This window comes from Aspergillus candidus (assembly GCF_002847045.1).
Source record: "Aspergillus candidus strain CBS 102.13 unplaced genomic scaffold BDW47scaffold_8, whole genome shotgun sequence".
Classification (NCBI taxonomy): domain Eukaryota; kingdom Fungi; phylum Ascomycota; class Eurotiomycetes; order Eurotiales; family Aspergillaceae; genus Aspergillus; species Aspergillus candidus.
In genome coordinates, this window is record NW_020194013.1 from 305,331 (window position 1) to 325,503 (window position 20,173).

General features: G+C 55.5%; 8 protein-coding genes across 8 annotated transcripts; 4 read left to right on the top strand and 4 right to left on the bottom strand.

The window, feature by feature from the left end:
- Positions 1-110: 110 nt before the first annotated feature.
- On the top strand, positions 111-2,136 carry BDW47DRAFT_123525 (putative MFS drug transporter; the record flags this gene model as incomplete). The annotated part of the gene is made up of 7 exons (XM_024816070.1): positions 111-248; positions 304-437; positions 504-1,297; positions 1,349-1,538; positions 1,586-1,651; positions 1,708-1,761; positions 1,812-2,136. The coding sequence occupies 7 exons, from the start codon at positions 111-113 to the stop codon at positions 2,134-2,136; spliced, it is 1,701 nt and encodes a 566-aa protein (XP_024674521.1).
- Positions 2,137-2,584: 448 nt separating this feature from the next.
- Positions 2,585-3,781, top strand: BDW47DRAFT_123526 (NAD(P)/FAD-dependent oxidoreductase; the record flags this gene model as incomplete). The annotated part of the gene is made up of 1 exon (XM_024816071.1): positions 2,585-3,781. The coding sequence occupies one exon, from the start codon at positions 2,585-2,587 to the stop codon at positions 3,779-3,781; it is 1,197 nt and encodes a 398-aa protein (XP_024674522.1).
- A 410-nt stretch (positions 3,782-4,191) lies between these two features.
- BDW47DRAFT_101243 (uncharacterized protein) lies at positions 4,192-5,788 on the bottom strand. The gene is made up of 6 exons (XM_024811610.1): positions 5,561-5,788; positions 5,394-5,498; positions 5,105-5,329; positions 4,906-5,048; positions 4,784-4,851; positions 4,192-4,704 (listed from the first exon to the last, which is right to left on the bottom strand). The coding sequence occupies exons 1-6, from the start codon at positions 5,738-5,740 to the stop codon at positions 4,322-4,324; spliced, it is 1,104 nt and encodes a 367-aa protein (XP_024674523.1). The 5' UTR covers positions 5,741-5,788; the 3' UTR covers positions 4,192-4,321.
- A 522-nt stretch (positions 5,789-6,310) lies between these two features.
- BDW47DRAFT_88595 (putative GABA permease) lies at positions 6,311-8,340 on the top strand. The gene is made up of 3 exons (XM_024820126.1): positions 6,311-6,526; positions 6,588-7,233; positions 7,290-8,340. Exons 1-3 carry the CDS (start codon positions 6,401-6,403, stop codon positions 8,072-8,074), a joined length of 1,557 nt encoding a protein of 518 aa, XP_024674524.1. The 5' UTR covers positions 6,311-6,400; the 3' UTR covers positions 8,075-8,340.
- Position 8,341: 1 nt separating this feature from the next.
- On the bottom strand, positions 8,342-9,757 carry BDW47DRAFT_88577 (uncharacterized protein). Its single transcript, XM_024820125.1, has 2 exons — positions 9,341-9,757; positions 8,342-9,282 (listed from the first exon to the last, which is right to left on the bottom strand). Exons 1-2 carry the CDS (start codon positions 9,499-9,501, stop codon positions 8,499-8,501), a joined length of 945 nt encoding a protein of 314 aa, XP_024674525.1. The 5' UTR covers positions 9,502-9,757; the 3' UTR covers positions 8,342-8,498.
- Positions 9,758-10,014: 257 nt separating this feature from the next.
- On the top strand, positions 10,015-12,354 carry BDW47DRAFT_123530 (HET domain-containing protein; the record flags this gene model as incomplete). The annotated part of the gene is made up of 1 exon (XM_024816072.1): positions 10,015-12,354. One exon carries the CDS (start codon positions 10,015-10,017, stop codon positions 12,352-12,354), a length of 2,340 nt encoding a protein of 779 aa, XP_024674526.1.
- Positions 12,355-12,548: 194 nt separating this feature from the next.
- Positions 12,549-14,429, bottom strand: BDW47DRAFT_88613 (cystathionine beta-lyase STR3). Its single transcript, XM_024820127.1, has 3 exons — positions 14,088-14,429; positions 12,918-13,961; positions 12,549-12,845 (listed from the first exon to the last, which is right to left on the bottom strand). Exons 1-3 carry the CDS (start codon positions 14,280-14,282, stop codon positions 12,777-12,779), a joined length of 1,308 nt encoding a protein of 435 aa, XP_024674527.1. The 5' UTR covers positions 14,283-14,429; the 3' UTR covers positions 12,549-12,776.
- A 212-nt stretch (positions 14,430-14,641) lies between these two features.
- farA (CeGAL family transcription factor) lies at positions 14,642-19,471 on the bottom strand. Its single transcript, XM_024811611.1, has 10 exons — positions 18,624-19,471; positions 18,363-18,387; positions 18,154-18,171; positions 17,869-17,996; positions 17,043-17,773; positions 16,891-16,963; positions 16,411-16,839; positions 16,179-16,361; positions 15,134-16,126; positions 14,642-15,077 (listed from the first exon to the last, which is right to left on the bottom strand). The coding sequence occupies exons 1-10, from the start codon at positions 18,755-18,757 to the stop codon at positions 15,029-15,031; spliced, it is 2,763 nt and encodes a 920-aa protein (XP_024674528.1). The 5' UTR covers positions 18,758-19,471; the 3' UTR covers positions 14,642-15,028.
- Positions 19,472-20,173: the final 702 nt, after the last annotated feature.

The window sequence follows — 20,173 nt, forward strand, 5'->3', positions numbered from 1 at the left end:
CGATCGTTTCTCTGTAACCTTGATTAATTTCTCCGACTTCTCTTGAAACTTTCCTATTTCTTTATTAGTTCTGGTCCTTATGTTCTGTCCTCTCCCGACGAACCCCGATCATGTCCACTGGCGTCGTCAATTCCGAGCCCAAGCATGATGGCCCCTGGCCGGCTTCCTCGAACGAAACCGAGTCGACAGAAGCTAAACCAGTGTTCAATGAGCAGACCAACTATGTGCCCAAGAGTACGATCATTACGGTGCGTGTGCATATCGAAAACTGGAAGAGAACCATGACTGATCGGAGACATCTAGATCTTCCTGGCCTGTTCGACGGTCGACCTCGTCGCGTTGATGGACCAGACCACCCTGGCCGCCAGTTTGTCCATCATCGGGAATGCGCTGCATGCAAGCGACAAGACGGCGTGGATCTCCAGCGGCTACTTTGTGTATGTCTTTGCGCGCATGACGAAAGAAGAAAGCCCGCATTCTTGATTTGCTGACGCACACTGTAGCACCTCGACATGCTTTCAACTCCTGTACGGTCGGCTATCTGACATCTGGTCCCGCAAGCTGGTCCTCTTCGTGGGTCTAGGGATCTTCTTCTTCGGGTCCCTGGCCGCATCGCTGGCGCAAACAGCCACACAGCTGATCGTGTTCCGCGCCTTCACGGGCGTCGGCGGCGGCGGTCTGATGACGGTCGCGCAAATGATCGTGAGTGACGTGGTCCCGCTGCGGGAGCGCGGCAAATACCAGGGCATCCTGGGAGCGGTGGTGGCGATTGCCAACGGCATCGGCCCCGTGATCGGGGGTGCCCTGGCCTCGATCAACGACGATTCGTGGCGCTGGATCTTCCGGCTCAACCTCCCGCTGACGGCGATCTGCGTGCTTGCCGTTTTCTTCTTCATGCCGTTGCGGAAGGTGACGGGCGACTGGAAGGTCAAGCTGCGGGCGGTCGACTTTTTCGGCGCCGTCCTCGCGCTCGGCAGCACCGCCGTTTTCCTGCTGGGACTGACCTGGGGTGGCGGCGAGTATGCCTGGAACTCGGCCCACGTCATCGTCACGCTGGTGGTGGGATTCGCCGTGGGGGTGGGGTTTTTGCTCTGGCAGTGGAAGGGGGCCGCATTCCCCCTGGTGCCGATGCACATCTTCCGGTCACGCATCGTCAACGGCGCATGCCTGACCATGTTCATCAACGGGTGGAACTTCCTGGTCCAGATCTACTACATCCCGACATTCTATCAGCTGGTCTTCGAGTACTCGACCGTCCAGGCGGGCGCGATGCTCCTGCCGATCACCCTAATGCAGAGTAGGTCCAATTCTTCCCCTCTTGGCCGGGGCTATGGCTGATCGTTTGCAGCCGTCAGCAGTACCGTGTCCGGTCTCGTGGTGCACTGGGCGGGCCGGTATCGCGAATGCATCTTGTTCGGTTGGGCGATATGGGCCGTCGGACTGGGCTTGTTCTCCACTCTGGACAAATCGTCCGGCGTGGGAAAGCAGGTTGGCTATGGGATTCTGACCGGTGTGGGCGTGGGCAATACCCTGCAACCGTAAGAGACCGCCCCTCCATACCATATTTAGATGCTAACCAGTCCAGGGCATTGATCGCGGTTCAAGCGGGGGTGGAGAGAAGCGACATGGCGGTGGTGACGGCGTTCCGGAAGTAGGTCCACCCTCGACGTTCAACCCAGCGAAGAGACTCCTGCTCACCAGCAACAGCTTCGTACGAAACCTAGGGGGCACCCTTGGGCTCGCCATTGCGGGGACCCTCATGTAAGTCGTCTCTCCCGTGTGTTATTGTTCCCTCCATTAATCAGGTGTAGCAACAACATCATCGCCTCCTCGATTTCCTCCCTCGGGTTTAGCGAAACAGAAACTCGATCTTTTCTGTCTAGCCCCCAGAACTATCTGTCGAAGCTTCCACCAAAGGAAGCAGACCACGCCCGTTCGGTACTGATCCCCGCCTACAAGAAAGGATTCATGATCATCTTTGTGATCGGGGCTGCGTTAGCGGCGTTTGCCTTTGTCCTGGCCTTCTTTCTGATGCCACAGGTGTCGCTGAATCGGGACGACGACGCGAAGCTCAAGGAGGAGGGGAGGAAACGGGTACAGGGGGAATTGGACGAGGAGACGAACGAGGTGAAGTAGTTGAACGTGGATGGAAGAAGAAGAAAACAAATCCGCGGTAACTGAATAGAGGCATAGATCACGCATGGATAAATCTTATGAACCTGCATAAAGCGGAGTCTGCTCCGGGCCAATCGGAAGAGTCCATTATCCCCGCCCTCTCGAGCACATAGAATTATGTAATCCATCATAATCCGTGCATCATAAGTGGAATAAATCACAGACGACGCGCTGGTCGGGTTGACTTCAAACATCAATCCTTACGGCGAGAGATAGAGCATGAACCAATTTGTTTTATACTGTTAGACTCTCGGCAATTGGAAGACCATCCGGCCCCTGCGATCCTGCGGGGTAACTGGCTCCAAGTCGCATCGAGCAACGACGACGAAGATCCTCGATAGCTCTCCATACCACTTTAACTCTCCCGTCCAGACCCACCATGACATTAACAGCATCGACAACAACAACCATGTCATTCAACATCGTCGTAATCGGCGGCTCCTATGCAGGGATTGGCGTCTGCCACGGCCTGCTGCAGAAGAACTCCGACCGGAAGATCACAGTAACGCTGATCAACCCGTCCACGGAGTTCTACTTCAACATCGCGGCGCCGCGCATCGTCGCCAAATCCGATATGATCGCACCCGAGAAATACACCTACTCCGTTCCTGAGGTGTTTGAGAAGTACCCGGCGGGAACCTTCCGCTTCGTGCATGGCATAGCTAGCAGCATCGACCTGGAAGAGCGGAACGTCCACGTCCATGTGCGCCACGCCGCCAACGACAACGAGACGACCGAGGACAAAAAGAAGGAGGAGGTGATTGCCTATGACCACCTAGTCATTGCATCGGGAAGCACTACTCCCTCAACAGTCGGCCAAGACAGCTTCGCCGCGCCATTCAAAGCGCCCATAGACGGCGACCTCGCGGCAGCCGTGTCGCACACGCAGCGCGCCATCCGCGACGCAAAGACGATCGCCATCGGCGGCGGGGGTCCCGTCGGCGTCGAGTTCGCAGGGGAGATCGCCGAAGCATACGAGAGCGACACGAGCAAGAAATCCATCACGCTCATATCAGGGACGGCGCGGCTCCTCCCCACACTCCCCGCCAGCGCGCAGGATGCGGCGGAGCAAACCCTGCAGAGCAAGGGCATCCACCTGCAGCTGGGGAAGCTCGTCAACCGAGCGGAGTCCACCACAGACGGCGGGTGGACCGTGCACTTGTCGGACGGGACGACCCTGACAGTGGACCTGTTCATCTCAGCGATGGGCACGCTCCCGAACAGTGCGTTTATCCCGGAGTCACTGCGGGATGAGAAAGGGTGGGTCACGGTCGACGAGCACCAGCAGGTGTTGAACCGACAGGGCCAGGCCGAACCGCGCGTCTACGCCCTAGGCGACATCACGTCGTATCCGGACCGGCTGCTGCTGCGGGTGCAGCCGCAGATTCCGATCGTCGTGGCGAACGTCCAGCGCGCTGTGGAGGAGCGCCACACGGCGCTGAGCTCGTATTCGCCGGCGGCGCAGTGGACGGTGATGGTAGTCCCGGTGGGACGATGGACGGGCACGGGGGCGATCGGCGGCTGGCGCCTTTGTGGATGGCTTGTGTCGTTGGCCAAGGGCAGGGATTTCTTTATTGGCAAGGCGGCGTCTTTTATCCGAGGGTGATGTTAAAGCTTTATTATTCCACTAATTCTCCGTTTAATCTTGTTTTCTCGCGCTCGATCGATTGATTGCCATGATCCTCCATCCCGTGCTAGACATTAGCGAGGCATGGGCGGAGTATCGTCGGAGAATAAACCCTGCAAGCAGACAGGGTTCACACGCGTAGCGCACCAGGCTAGAAAACAAAAAGGAAAGGGAAAGAAAAACAAATCACGACAAGAATCTGACCAGGTTACATTTCGCCCGTACCCTTTGTCTCAGGACAATCTATCCACGACCAAGCTCCGCCCCCAGGGCCACAGCACGCCATGGCGAGCAGGGGGGCTGGCTCGCGACGAGTCGGGGCACATCAACACTAATGCAAGTCAGACGTAGAGTCGAGGGCTTCTATAATGAGAGTGTCCACAAATTCGTTCCTGGTCGCATTAACACTATCCTATATTATACCTATACTTTAATGTACTAAACTACCTGGGTATAGTATGTAGGTAACCATACGATACCGAGGCATGCCATGCGCGTCCGAACCCAGTCAAGGCGACATCAACGGCGTTCTCCCCCCTCGACTTCGACCGTGATATCCACTGTCTTCATGACCCGTGTCAATTGTCTCGTGCTCCCTTTCCCACTGTCGCTGGACTGCCTCCGTCCCATGGTTGTAATGTTGGTCCGGACCGCCCCGTACTGTGCCGGATCGCCGCCCCGGAAGTATTCCGGGCGATCGCCGCGGCGGCTCTCGCTGCGGCTGTCCGCGCTCTGGCTGATGTATTTTGTGGGGGAACGCAACTCGACTTCGTCGGGGAGGCGTGTGTTCATCAGGCCCGAGTTGAGGCCCGCGAGGATGTGGTAGAGCGTGGGGAGGCAGGCGATCGTGACGGTCGTGCAGATCATGGCTTGGCCGAGGATGGTGGGGTTGACGACGTCCCCTGTATTGTTAGTATATAATTACAACGCCAAAAAAACAATAGATAGCCATGTCAAGGCAGGTGAAGGAGGAAGACACACAGGTTTGATCAGAGGAGCCAAGATATGTTGGGAGGAGACACAGTCGGACAACGGAGAGGGCAACCACTCTATATAGACCAGTCAGTTAGGGCTTGGGACTGCAGGCTCAATGGGTGAGATACAGCGATCGCGCAAAAAAAGCGCACAGGATCTTGATCCGTTTGGTCAGCACCATCTGCACATTGCGCATCATGAAGAAGGGAATCGCGATGATGGCAAACTCGGTCAGGATGTGGATGGCCCAGATCGGGTACATGATGGCGCCCTTGAAGACCATGTCAGTCAGGCGGGTTATTCCACCGGTAGCGGGGATAGATCTACCTCTCCGGCGCATCTCTCCGGACTATACGACCAGGGCTCGGGCATCTGGCACTGAAAGGCCGTTCCAAGGATGGCGAAGACAGTCCAGCCCACGCTCAAGCCAGCGGTGACTGTGCATGCTTGTCGAAGGGCACGATCGGGGGTCAGTTTCCAGACCAGCAGGATGGTAGACACCTGCGACAGCGAGAGAATGACGATCTGGATGAGCTGAGCTGCGTATATGAACTGGAATAGATCAGTCCTGGAACTCGAAGAGGAGGAAATTGGATAGATAGGTGGTATTGATCACCTTGCTGGCAGTATGGATGGCCTCCGTAGACAGCGTGTCGCCGTGTCTTCCCACTCCATGATCAACGCCCTTTTGCACCACTACGACTTCCACTATGACTAGTGTCTAGCGGTCGACGGGGGTCAACGAACAATCTCCACCTTCACCCGGGGATGTGTGAACCATACCAGAGCCACCCATATGGGCGTGTTGACGGCCGTCCGTCTTTGCTTGAAGTAAACGACCGACCCAAACTTGGCGGCCACAAAGATGATGGTCGCAATCAGGAAAGACACCGAGACAATGGTGATCAACACTCCATGATTATCGTCCGACAGCACCTGAAAAGGGCGAGACTGGGTGGACATGGCGACGGTTATCGTATAGGTTGGGTATCATGGTGGATGAACGCCCCCACGACGGCTGGGAATGCCATATGAAATAGGAAGAGATGAATGCAGTGTGCGAAGGGTGCATCCCGTGTGTAATATATTGGCGTTGTATTACACCAGGATGATCGCAGACAATAGGCTTTGTGGTGGTAGCCACGTTCGATGACACTATTCAGAAAGCAGGTTAGCTGCGAGCAGGGATGCGGAGAATCCCACGACTCACCACCCACTACGGCCTCGTTCTGGACCATGGGTTCTTGACACGGCCCGCTCCTGGTCAACCGAGCCATTATGAAGCCGCTAAGGCAAGCCCGATCAGGGATGATGGTCGCCAGGATGAAGGTGAATGGCGAGTTGCCCTAGTCGAGCCCCTAATCCGAGCATCCCAAGTGGCATGGTTGGAAAATCTCTCTTCGCGTAGAGGGTGTAGTATCGTTGCCACTAGATCAATATAGACAGAACATCGCTAATTGATTAGTTTGTAGTAGTAGTACTTTAGAACAGGAGAGATAAAAGTGTAGGGCAAAGACTGTTGGCTCGTGGGGATTTTCTCTTCCTTCTTCTTTCCCCTCACTCCTTCTCTTCTCACTCTCCCGGCCCCTCCTTTGCCTAACAGAACAGGGTAGAACAGTCAAAATGTTCGATGAAGAGCAGGTAGAGCTCAAGAGTGGCAGTGCCATCCGGTCTGCAGCGGCTAGTGATCCGAATAGGACGTATGCTAGCAGCAACAGCGCCACCTATCGCCAAAAACAGCAATTAGAGGTATGTCCTGTCTATTCCTTCATTTTTGAACATGGAAGACATCATGCTAATCCATATCTAGCGGTATCTGAATTTCTTCTCGTCTCTCGCCTTCTCTGCAACCCTTCTCGCCTCCTGGGAAACCACCGGAGGAAGTTTTCAGGCCGGTCTCTACAACGGTGGTCCGGCAGTCATCGTCTATGGCCTCATCATCAGCACGGTGGGCAATCTGGCCATCGCCGCGTCTTTGGCAGAGCTGGCATCAGTGCATCCCACGGCTGGAGCCCAATATCACTGGAGTTATGTCCTCGCGCCCTGGTGTCCTCGCTTCATAAGTTTCTTCCAGGGATGGATTACCGTCTTCGCCTGGGGCGCCCTCGTCACCATCGCGCCCTTCTTCATCGGCACCCAGATCCAGGGCATGGTGGTGCTGGATCATCCAGAGTATGCGTCGCAGCGATGGCATGGTACGCTGCTCATGTGGGCCGTGCTGCTGATTCCCATCATCATCAACATCTTCGCTCGTCGTCTGCTCCCCTTGATCGAGATCTGCGTAGGGATCATGCACGTTGTCTTCCTGCCCGTGGCGATCGCTATCTTCGTTATTATGGCCCCGCGCAATCCCAACGCCTTTGTCTGGGAGACCTTCGTGAGCGGACTGAGTGGATGGGAGAACAAGGGGGTTGTCTTCTCCATAGGATTACTGGGGGTGATCACTCCCTTTAGCGGTAATTTCCCTCTACACCACCACCCCCTTCATGAAGTCTGACACTAACAAGATTAGGAATCGACGGTGTCATCCACATGTCCGAAGAAATCAAAAACGCCAAAATCGTCGTCCCCCGGTCCATGATCTGGGGCACGTTCATCAACGCGATCATGACCTTTGGCTACGTGATCACCATCCTCTACTGCATGGGCGACTACGAGGAAGCCCTAACGTCACCAACCGGCTACCCCATCATCCAAATCGCCTACCAGGCAACGCGGTCCAAAGCCACAACCTACATCCTCATGGCCCTAGGCATGCTCCCCGGCTGGATCGCACTCTTCAACAGCCTGGCGTCCGTCACGCGACTAACCTGGGCCTTCGCGCGCGACAACGGCCTCCCCTTCTCGGATTTCTTCGCGCGCGTCGACCCGGTCCTCAAAATCCCCCTGCGCGCGCTCTTCCTCGTTGCCTCCGTCGTCGTCCTCCTCTCCTTCATCCAGATCGGCTCCACAGCAGCCTTCCACGCCATTCTCTCCCTCAGCACCCTCGGCCTGTACTTCTCCTATCTCATCCCGCTCGTCCTTCTCCTCATCCGCCGCTTTACCTCCCCCGGTCAGATCCCCCGCGGCGCTTTCTCCCTCGGCCGCTGGGGTCTGCCTCTTAATATCGTCGCCGTCGTCTTCGCGACCTACTTTGCTATCTTCTTGCCCTTCCCGCCCTCGTTGCCTGTCAATGGCGAGAACATGAACTATGCGGGGCCGGTGCTGGGCTTCGTTATGCTGTTTGCTGTGTGTGATTGGATGCTGCGGGGTCGGCATAAGTGGAGTGGGCCGACAATGAAGTATTCGCGGGAATAGACTTATTACCCTGTCCCTGTCCTAATGGTTTGCATCGTGATGTTGTTGTGGTGAGAATGGTGGTGGTGGTGGTGTTGCTGTTTTGTACTATTGACTATCCTTTATTTTCTTTCTTTCTTTCTTCTTGTATGGGCGGTTTCTTGTTTTGTTGGGTTGTATATAACCATTCATAGCGCTTTCATACACGTCATCGCTATTGGACTATCAATAGGTTAGCATAAGCCAAAAACTACCAATCGATCTCAAAATGCATATATTATCATCCCAACCTATATACACCAATGCAAACACCCAAACCAACCATAACGCCACCCAAACCAGTAACGCCACCCAAACCAGTAACGCCACCCAAACCAGTAACGCCAACCATCTATGAGCGGAGAGTATCTATATGACATTACAACCAGATCAAAAATCTAATCACCTAAGTAGCACGGGATTTCTCCCCCTGCAAAGACTCCATCATGACCGCGCGCAGCCGCACATTGGCCACACCACCCACACCATAAGCCGGCACGATCTTGCCCATGCGCGCAAAACAGCTCACCACGTAGTCGCGACGGATGCGCGAGGCTCTCTCGCGCCACCCCAGCCCACCCGGCGGCTGGCGGTTGTACAGGTCCAGGCCGAGGAGATGCATTGGCGTACTGGCGAACTGCATCAGGGCGGGACAGGCGAACTGCGCCACGGCCGCTTTCATGCCCGGCGTGGCGGCCACCGCGTCCGGAATGGAGGGCGCGATTAGCGGGGGGATGTTGAAGGACGCGAAGATGGTGATGCTGTCGCGGAGGCAGAACAGCCCGTAGGAGACCCGGGGTACGTGTTGGGTTGCCGTGCCGGCCGGGTGGCATGATGCGGGCGGAGATGACCGCGGCAGCGGCGCAGACGGCGATGCGGCAGGGGTCGGGGACGCACCGAAGAGTCGCGCGAACCGGGCGTCCTTGTATACGCAGATGCTCATGTTCACGATGGTGGTGGTCAGGAACTTGGCTGTGTCGGGGAAGACGGCGGAGAAGGACTTATTGCGCAGGGTGGATGAGACCGTGTCCATGACGTTCGCGGTGAGGTAGGTCGACGTGTATAGCGTGTAGATGAGGAGGAAGGGGGTGCTGAGGAAGAAGGCCCCCGGGCGGGAGAGGATGGATGCGAAGTTGGAGGTGATGGTCTGGCGGATGGAGACGCCTTTGGCTGCTTTTTCGATGATCGCCCTGAGAGACACTTGCGGTTAGTAAAAGTCCTTTTTTTCATCCATATCGATCCTCTTACCGATCGATGACTGTGATGACCGGACACGTCAAGGCTCCTGCGATAGCGGCGCTGGTGACATCGACGCCGAATCGCATGGCCAACCGGTCGGTGTTCCACGCCTTTCCGGGCGACACGACCGGTACAGGGACCGGAGTCTCATGAGCGAGAAGACGAGTCATCGTCTGGATAGACCTGGTCGGGTCTTGGGAGCAGAATAATTGAGATGACTCGGTCGAGATAACTCGATCAAGATCGCGACGTCATGCAAGGGAGGATGGACTTGGGGGGGAACAATGATTATAGACGATTCATATAAACATTATGGCAATCTAGGATGGGGACGAAGAACCTGAACCAGCAGGAAGTGAAGTAATAATTGAATCTGATATTGACGGTCATCGAGTCGGACGAGAATCTGCCGGTTGGAGCGCCGATGCCGGCCGATCATTCTGCCGTCTCCCGATTTCTACTTCTACTTTACTTCTACTGCTCTTGTCCTCTCTATTATACTTCTCTGGTTTTTTTATTTTCGATTTAATTTGCCTACAGGTCGCTCTGCTCGACAGAGTTTTGCCTATCGTGCGCAGGATTTAGTGCCCCCTCCGTGGTTGGCTAGCGGCTAGCTCGATTCGATGTATATTTAATCCCTCAGCGCCGAACGCGCCGACTCCTCACCATCATGACTCCAGAGGATGGATACAGTATCAGATCGGTCAGACGGAGATCAAATCGGCGAATGCTCCTTCTGCAAAGAAGTGGTCTGCGAAGAACGTCTGGGACATTCTGAAGACCCCCAGAAGCTGTTCCATACCACATGCGCCAAGTGCTCTCTGTCAGACACCGGACCGGATGCCTCTTTTTGCTCGGCCTGTCGTCATCTGAGACTCCCTCACCTCATCGGATGTCTGCGTCTGGCTATCGTTGACCCGGTATACGTGCCATTGGGCACTCTTGGGCAGCTGCGCGATAAGCGCTGTCAGTTCTGTCAATTCCTTGCGCGGACCCTGTCGACATTTGCCCACCACGCGTTGCGCAATGACGCACTGGATGCTTATTCAGTGGTGTTATGGGCATTCGAGGCGAGTCTCAAGGTAGGCTTGGAGGATGGAGACGGCGAAGCACTGGTGGACACCAGCCTTCCAGTGTGGATTCAAACCTGCAACCCCCAAGGGGAACCCGAGCTGGCTTCGGTAGGGTTCGATCAGAGTGGCGCACCGTTTGATAGACTCCCCGTGATGACGGAGTATGTCGACTGGAAGCAAGTCCGTCTGTGGATCCGAGAGGACCTGTCTAGAACCGCATCAGAAACCGACGACCCTTCTAGACCCATATCAGGTCTCAAGATTATCGACGTCCACCAGGACCGTGTGGTCAAAGCGACGGCAGACTGTGCATATCTCGCCTTAAGCTATGTCTTCGGCACAGCGAACACAGTCGACGTGCCCGCGTCAGGCTTCTTCAACCGCCAAGCGCTGCCATTGACGATCCGCGACGCCATCGTAGCCTGCGAGGCAATAGGCATGCGGTACCTCTGGATCGACCAGCTCTGCATCCAGCAAAGCGACGCAGTCGACAAACTCCAGCAAATCAACCAGATGGACCGAATCTACCAAGGTGCAGTATGCACACTAGTCGCCGTCGCCGCCGACAACGGCCACTACGGACTCCCAGGCGTGACCAAGCCTCGCTCCTGGACATACCCAACCTGTCAAATCGGCAACGCCGTCGTCTCCGGCCTCACTCCCTCGCCCTCGTGGTGCATCCGCTACAGCAAGTGGTACACGCGGGGCTGGACTCTACAAGAAGCGCTCTTCTCCAACCGGTTCCTAGCATTCGCCGACCACGGCGTCCACTATGGCCGTCGCTACCCAGACGATTTCGACTTTTCCTCCGAGCACTGCAGCGACCTCAGCAATGAAGACTCCGTCGTCATCCCCGCCCTCGGCGACTTCTGGACCACCCTGGACGACTACACCGGACGGGACCTCTCCTTCCCCTCCGACATTCTGCGCGCTTTCACGGGGGTTCTCCGCTCCATCCACGGCGACAACACCTACCACGGCCTGCCACCATCAGAAATCGACCGCGCCGTCCTCTGGACCCTAACCAGCAGGCAGCAAAAACCCCACCGCCACCGACCAGGCTACCCCTCCTGGTCATGGACCTCCCACAACGGGCCCACAGCACACCCATACCCAGTCGCCGCCCTATCCATCTGGGCGATCCCCCGACCAGGGTCATCCCCCACCATCTGCCAGCCCGCTAGAGGCACCAAATTCGACGAGAACGAAAAGGGCATCCCGATATACATGATAGCTCCGATCATGGTAGCCTGGCTAACAGGCTGCATCCGCGCTCCTTTCCCAGGGTCTTCATCATCTCCTCCCACAATCAGCGCCGCATCCCTCGACACTCTTGCAAAGCGGTGGCCCACCCACGACGCATACTGGCAAGACGCTTTCGGCAACACCACCATCGACAACCTCTTCACCCCCCAAGACCAGACAACAGCATCGTCCCACCCCGGCCGCATCCTCATCCACGCCCAAACCCCCTCCTCCACCCCCTCCCCATTCACAATCAATCGCCCCCAACACGCAATAAAGCACCGCCCGAACCTCTTCCACATCCGCTCCTCCCTTACCGGCACCTTCGCCGGCACGATCCACATCCCAACCTACAACGCCGACCCCAGCATCCTCTCCAGAGCAGAGTTCATCGCCCTATCCATCGACAAGATCAACGACGAGGACTACGCCATCGCCCGCGAAGAGAACTACCCCGGTGACGTCGGCCTCTTCAGTGGGGGGAATGTTCTCGAATCTGACCCTGTCAGCAGGGGACCACCCCCTCTAGCTGATATGCAAGCTGCACTGCCGATCAACGTCATGCTCGTTGTGCGGAGTGAGAGGGAGGGCGAGAGTGAGAGTATGAGGGGAGCTAATCTCGTGAGGAGATTAGGCGTGGGGTATATCTTTTTGAGGGAGTGGGCGCAGGCTGGGCCGGTAGGGAGGGGATTTGTTCTTGAATAGCTTTTCTTTTTTTTTTTTTCTTTCTTTCCTTTTTTTCTGAGCTTCTTACCAACTCAACTATCAATGATATGAGGAAAATGGACAAGAATCCTGCTCCCCGTGCTACTATTACCATTATTCGTAGTCCTTTATGCTCTAGGTAGGATCTAGAGTATGACTTGACTCCATATATCAAAACAACAAGTAAACATCTCTGATATCCTGCAATCCATATATTTCATATCATCTCTCATGAGATAGAAGCTTACGATAGCAAACTCCACTTATATCAATCAACATGGACATATCATATAAAATTCATAAATAAAAACCAAGGCTCCCAACGCCGTACAGATGATGTATCATGTTATCTTAATGTCAAACCAAACCAAACCAATGTCTTGTCTTTTCTTTTCTTTTATTCCACCGGGTATGGGGTTTATTTAGTTGTTGCTTGGCGGTACGGCATGGATGTCGTCGAGGGTGACGTTGACGGCGCCTGCTTGGACGAGCTATTTTTTGGGTTATTTAGTATGGTAAATTATATAGATGGGAGGGAGGGAATGGGAGGGGGGAGAACGTACAGCTCGTCGCAAATCGTCGATGAGATCATCAGCATCTTCGATACCCACGCACAACCGGATCAAATCCTCCGGCATGGCGCGCTCCTGGCGCGTCTTGGCGTCGATGCTGGCGTGGCTCATGCGACACGGCATGCTGATCAGACTGTTGACGCAGCCGAAGCTGACGCTAATGGCCCACAGCTTGGCGCTCTCGACGATGCGCTCGCTGACGCCGACGTCGCCGGTCTCGAAGGACAGGACGGCGCCGGAGCCACGCGCCATCGAGTGGTGCAGGTCGTACTGCGGGTGCGAGCGCAAACCCGGGTAGCGGACCTTGAAACCGTGGGACTCGAGGTACTCTGCGATGCGCATGGCGTTGGACTGCTGCTGGTCCATGCGGACCTTAAGGGTTTTGATGCCGCGCATGAGCAGCCACGAGTCGAAGGGGGAGAGACCGCAGCCGGAGGCGTTGATGGGGAAGTAGAGACGCTCGCCGAGGGCGAGGTCGTTGACGGCGATGACGCCGGCCATCAGGTCGTGGTGGCCGGACAGGTACTTGGTGCCGCTCTCGTAGACGATGTCGGAGCCTAGCTCGAGCGGGTTGAGCAGCAGCGGGGACATCATGGTGTTGTCCACGGCGACCAGACAGGCTGGGTTGGCCTCGTGCGCGGCGGCCGCGATCGTGGGGATGTCGACGACCTTGATGAGCGGGTTGGTGGGCGTCTCGAGAAGGACCATGGTCGTCTTGGGCGTCAGCACCTCGCGCACCTTCTCCGGGCGCGTCGTGTCGACGTGGTGTACGGTGATACCGCCATTGGTGGACAGGAACTTGAGGAGACGGTTGGTGCCGCCGTAGAGGTCGTCGCCCGTCACCACTTCGTCGCCCGGTCGGAGGAGCCGCGTGATCACGTCCAATGCGGCCATACCAGATGACACGACGAGGGCGCGTTGGGCGGACATGACCTTGGCGAGATGGCGCTCGAGGTGCGTCCGAGTCGGGTTGCCGGAGCGAGTGTAGTCATATTCACCACCTCCGTCACCGGAGCTCTGTTTGAACGTGGCACTCTAGAGGACAATTGATTAGTTTCGACAATCTTAATTGTTCCTGTCTTATTTCTTTTTGTTTTCCACTTCTTTTTCTCCGTTCATTCCATCCCTTCTCCCCCATGAGTTGAAGCAATTGACTCGTACCTGATAAATAGGAACACTGCTAGCATTATACTGATCGCTCCCCTCGGTATAAACAAGCTCGGTAGCAATGGCATAGCGCTTCCCCGTGCGCGGACTCGACGGCGCCGGCGAAGGAGGCAAGTTATGGCCATCCAAGTCGACACTCGGGAAAGGCTTCTTCAAGGCCGACCCAGCCTTAGAATCGGAGGCCGACATCGCAGCGGGGCGGGGATGGCGGTGTGGTGGGGAAGAGAGAGCGTGAAGGGAGAGTTAAGAAGGGGGAGGAAAGAGCACCAAAGCAACCACGGGAATGGGACCGGGGAATTGATAGATAATATCAATCAGATGCAAGGGGAATCAGACAGATGGATGAACAGGGAGAAGGAAGATAGAAAGATGGAAGGATAAAGATGAAGGGAGGATAACTTTCTTTCCCCAGAATTGTTCGGCGTTCGCCCCTTTGCACGTGCCCTGATTGGCTGCCTGGGGCCCTCTGCGATTTCGTCATCGCTGCTAAACCCTTTTGGGAAGTAAACACCTCAGGCAGTCAAGAGACAGTGACTCATCACGTCATTTAGAGAAATGCACGAAATGCATTCATATTTCTATATACAAGAACCGCAGTATGCCCGGCTATTCATCATTATGCATGTGCAATCAACTCGCTATCCCATGGCATCACCCCTAGCCCATACGCCTGACGACGGCCCTGCCCCAACATCTGGCAGTGCTTCCGTATAAATCAACCATGTAGAGCCCTCGCATGACATGCCAGAAAGAATGGCTATGAACCCAGAACGCGAAGAAAGAAGTCAAGATAGAAAGGCAGGTGAGACAGTAAAAAATAAATCTGAAATAAGGTAGGATAACACAAGCAAGGCGAATGGGAGTATCTGAAACGGAAATCGATCGCCTTCCCGACTATAAAGAACAAAAGAGCACGCCCCACGCCAGGTCCACGCTTAGGTGGCCATTTCACCAAAGCTACCGTTGATCCCGAAGAATTGAAACCTAAGGTCCAGTCAGTAACGTCCGTGATTCCACTTTCAGTAATCCAGGATACATACCAATCTTCGACGTTCAACGTCGTCGGTGCCGTGGGCCCGCTGCGCGAGCTGCTGCTCCAGTTATCATCCGGGCTCGTGTGGTCCATGGTCGCCGTCCCGCCCAGGGGCGCATCCAGCCCGTGCATGGGCCAGGCCTGTTGGTTCTCCATCCCGAACATCGGCTGGGGTTGCTGCCCCTGGAGACTGATGCCCGGTGGCATGCTCGAGAGCAGTTCGGGGCTGCCCTGGGCCCCTGCCGGCCCCGAGGTCGACAGACTGCGAGTCGGCAACTGGTGTGGCATCATCGGTCGCTGGTCCATCGCAGGATTCTGGAGGTGTGGGTGCATGTGCAGCTGGGGGTCGACGGTGGCGCTCGGGGGGGAGGTGAGCTCCGGGAAGATGGCCGTCCCATCCGGGAACAGCTGGTCGGGCTGGAAGTTCTCCCACAGCGAAGGGGAGAGATTCGGCGACGTCCGCGTCACGAGGAACAAGTCGGGTGGTGTTGCGGGAAGCGAGAATTGGTTGTTGAACGGCGTCGTGGGCCGGGTGTTGGACCGCGAGTTGCCTTCGCGGGGACCCAGCGGGGACCCGTGCGGTACGCTCAGGCCCGGCTGTCCCATCTCTCGGGACGGGGTAGCGGCGGGTGTCTGAGGTCGTGATCGCTCGTATGAGACCGGCGGCGTGGGCCCTCCGTTCGGCAGACCGATGTCCATCTCGTCGAACTTTCGCTTCGGCGGCTCCGGCTTCCGCGCCAACTGCTGATGGGCCATGTCCGGCCGCACTCGCTGATGCCGCCGGCCCGCGGCCTTCTGGAGTCGCTCCTCCAGCACCTTATTGCCTAAGATAGACTCAAACAGGGTGTGAACCATCTTGGCCACCAGCCACACCTTGGAGACATCTTTGAGCGCCTGCATGCAGATGTTGATTCGCTCCTGACAGGTGGCGACGACGGAGGGAACGGAGGATCGCATTTGGTAGACATGCATGATCAGGGCGGAGAACAGACTATATACACTGGACCGGGAGTCAGCACGACAGTGAGCAGCGAGGCAATCGTCCCACTTACATGAACGCAGGTGTATATCGGATTTCTTTGTGCGTCTGGAGGTTCTCAACAATCGATGTGATCATCCCCGCCGCTTGGAATGCAATGGTACGCGAGGGGTATGCCATCTCCTCGACGCGGTAGCTACTCGGGACCGACGACGCCGGAGGCATGTGCGCGCGATGTAGTAAACAAAGAGTCGTACTGCGCTGATGTCAGTGAATGTCGAAAGCACCTGGAAAGGAAATCTTACTAGTAGTTTGCATGAAGCAGACCGGCCCAGAAATGATGCCGCTGGCGTTGCCAACACACCTCCTTGGGGCAGTTCTGAAGCCAGTCCGCCAAGGCCATATCCGAATGGGTCAGGTCCATCGCATTCATGCGTCGGGACTTGGAGGCCACGGAGTATTGCTGCGAGAGAACCAGGCCCATGATCTCGCAAAGTTTGACGTACTGGAGGAAGAATTGGACGTGGACGGGTTCCGGGGGGTACTCGGCCGCGATATCAATTTCATCCTCAATGAAGTCGTCTTCGGTCAACATGCCCACATCGGAGTCATCCATATTGATGCCGATCGGTCGTCCTAAGGCGACCGCCACGGATCGGTCGCGCGTGAAGAGGGTCCACCAGATTCGCTTCCACAGCCTCTTGTCGGGCTTGATGAGTTGGGAGGATTCGACGCTGCGTTGGTTAGAGATCGTCCGGCTTAGGAGTCAGGAAGGGAGGAGATACCTTCGATGCATGCCCGACCCTTGAGCCACCACCATGGCCACCCGAGTCCAGTAGAATACGTTCTTGGTCACGTCTAGGAAAGGTAAGTAAGCATAATCACAGTACAATACGTTGCATCTCCACCAAGGTCACAGGAAGGATAGAGAGCTCACCTTCAGGCCCTTCCCAGTACCAGCCCAGGAGAACCAATGCTTGCACGATCGTGACACGGTCATCTTCGTAGTTGGCATCATACAACGCCTTGGCCCGCTTGTAGAAGGTCATGGCGGCGGGGGTCGTCGAGCCGTTGGCATCCATGAGCTGGGGGTTGGTGCAGACCCTGGATCCGGCCAGGAGAATGGCTTGGAGGAGCAGCAGGGACGGCGGATTCCTGGGGTCCCGGTAGTGGCGCATAAAGCGGCTGCGATTGATGATGGGTACGACGGGCGCCACCCACTTGAAGTAGGCATCCACCAGTTCATCGCACAGGGGCTTGGGCGGGAGCAAGAAGGCGCCCCGTTGGTGGAGGATGTCCAGCTCCAGGTTATCCAAGTCGGTCAACCGAGCGCGGGACCCGCGAATGTTGGGCGGCAGCGGATAGTGGACGACGTCGGTGGTGCCATGGCGGTCCTGCACTAGCAGGGACAGATTGGACGACTCGCCGAGATACGCGACCCGCCCGGCCTCCTTGATCGGGGCACGGGCAAACTTGGGCTTCATGAACTGGGCGTAAGTGGAATTCTTGGGATCCTCCGGGGCGGCCTGCGCTTCGGGGAGGGGGGTGGTAGAGGGAATCCCGTCGACGGCCATTTGATTGTTGGGATAACCAAAAGCATCCTTGGCACCCGGGGGGGCCTCAGACAGTTCCCGTTGACTCGGAGGTTTATCGCTGCGCTCGTCACTTCTAAAGGGGAGAATGTAGGCCATCGAGTCAGTATTTCGCCGATGCGACCGTTGCGACCGGTGGGGGGAGGGGATGGCGCTGGTTTTGAGACGTACCCGCTGCCCGGTGTTTCCTTGGACTTGTTCTGGTTTTTCTTGCGTTTCGGCGTGGGGATTTTACATTCGATGGAGAAGGCTACACAGTTGGTGCACGGAACACCCAAACTGGCAGCGTCGCAACGAACCTAGTGAAGGGGGAATGGTCAGCGATGTTTTCCTGCATGAAACGTTGAGGGGGAGGGGGGAGCGACCGGTGACGACCGGTCGCACAACCAACAAAAGCCAAGCAACAGGAGAGAAGAGTGATCCGAATTAAAAAAGAAAAGAAAAAGAAAAACGTACCTTGCGTGCATGGCAAGTCTTCACACAAAAGAAGACAGGTTAGCTCAACGGTTCTACAGCATGGAAGGGCATGGTGGTTGCGTGATGGTATCATGGGACAGCAGCCAACAATGACAGGCAGCAGCTGTGAAGGTGCAAGAAGAAGCCTCGGCACCTCGGCCCATCGCATGTCGCGTTGACCTCACAGGAACAGAGAATATGAGACGTACCTCACACGCACGCGACGCACGCTGTCTATAGATAAGATAAATAGCAGTTAGCATCGAACAGGGCTGATTTTGAATTTTAATCCCATCCCTTTCCACTCCAGAGCCTCGACTTCAGGCCTGGGGGGAAGTGCGCCCATCCCCTCGTGCAGCCTCAGACCCCGCAACGAACAGGGACAGCTTCCCCCTCTTCTCTCCTTCTTCACATCCCAGCAAACAAGGGAGAAGGAATTTCCACAGGCAAGAGAAAGGACGATGACTCACCTTCGAAAACTCATCTGGCCGTTGGAACCGGTGCGCACGGTAATTCCTGAAGTTCCGGTCGAGCCCGCAGTACTCGGAGCCGGGCTGGGTCGTGAAGTTGTAAAATCGTTGGTAACGTCGCCTGTTGTGCTCATGGCCAAAAGGTATCCATCCAGAGAAGTCGAAATCGGGGAGGAGACGAGAGCGATCGTTTATTAAAAGGATTGCGGGGGGGAGAGAGAGTGAGAGGGAGGGGGCGCAATTTGGGTAGCGTCACGACACGTTCCAACAGGGTAAAATAACAAAAGGGTCAAAAAAGAAAATCAATGGATGGATAAAAAAAAAAACAATGATTTATAAGTAGGAAAAGTGACAGATGTCAGAAGTCGTCGAAGAGATGAGAATGCCGAAGAAATGAGGTGCAGCACACAGGTAGATGGTGGAAAGAAGAGGAAAAATAATACAAGGAAGCGAAATTGAAGGAGTGGTGGTTGGTTGACTTCTTTTCCTCGTTCTTTTTCAGCCTTTTGTCTTTTCTTCTACTGTCGAGTTCTTTTGATCTTGGGTAATTTATTATTGTGATAAAATTTTTTTTTCTTTCTGTTTTTCTTGTTTATCACCTTTTGTGATTCGCGATCGTTTTTTTAGTTTGATTTTTGAATTTCCCCCCTGTCTGTTGAAGTAATCTGGAACGACGGGCAGTGGGTAAGGAACCTATCGCGACCTGGAGAAGGTTCAAGTTCCGGGGTGGAGAGTGCAGGGAACAATGGAGCGAAGGAAGGATGCAGGGAGAGCGGAGATGGCGACAAGAGGTTGAGTTAGGAGGAAGAGGGGAAGAAGAGGAGAAAAAGGACCGGGATGGATGAGAGGAGAAAGGTCGAGGTCAGGAACCATAGGAAGGTCTAGAAGATTAGGCAGTGGGCGCAGTCGTTAGTCACGTAGTTAACTATTAACTAGTTGGTTATTCTCATGATTATTCTGATTATGAGTTCAGGTCAAGTCAATGATCATCTTGTTAGCCCGGAGTTACTCGAACTAGCGAGTCACCAGGACTATCAATTCTCTGCCCAGAAACTAGGAAAAGGGAGATGTGGAGAAAGCTGCTTCTTTTCATACGATATACGCTCTCTACCCCACGCTATTCCACTTTCCTATCCATAAGTTGATTCCAGTCTATAACATTCGCCACCACAACTAACACTCCTGAAATAGGACGGCTTGAATGTCAGTAAGCTACCTACCTACTCCACCTAGGTATCAGCTGAAGCTGACAGACACTCGTGTCCTATATCCCTATTCCTATGTGGGGAAGAATCCAACCAAGAATCCATCAGACGATCGACTATCAAAAAGGAAAGCAGATCGTCGAATCTCAAGAGGTCCTCACACAGACCGATGTTTACCCCGTGTCCCAGTCCCAGTCCGTCTCCAACACTAGAACCGACTGACTTCAAACGGCGGGATTCGGGATCCAAGACCCAGGATCCGCGCGCATCGTAGATCCAGCCCAGGGGCACGAAACGTTCGAACTATCCTGAGACAGGGGATGATAACCGAGTTAACTCTCTATC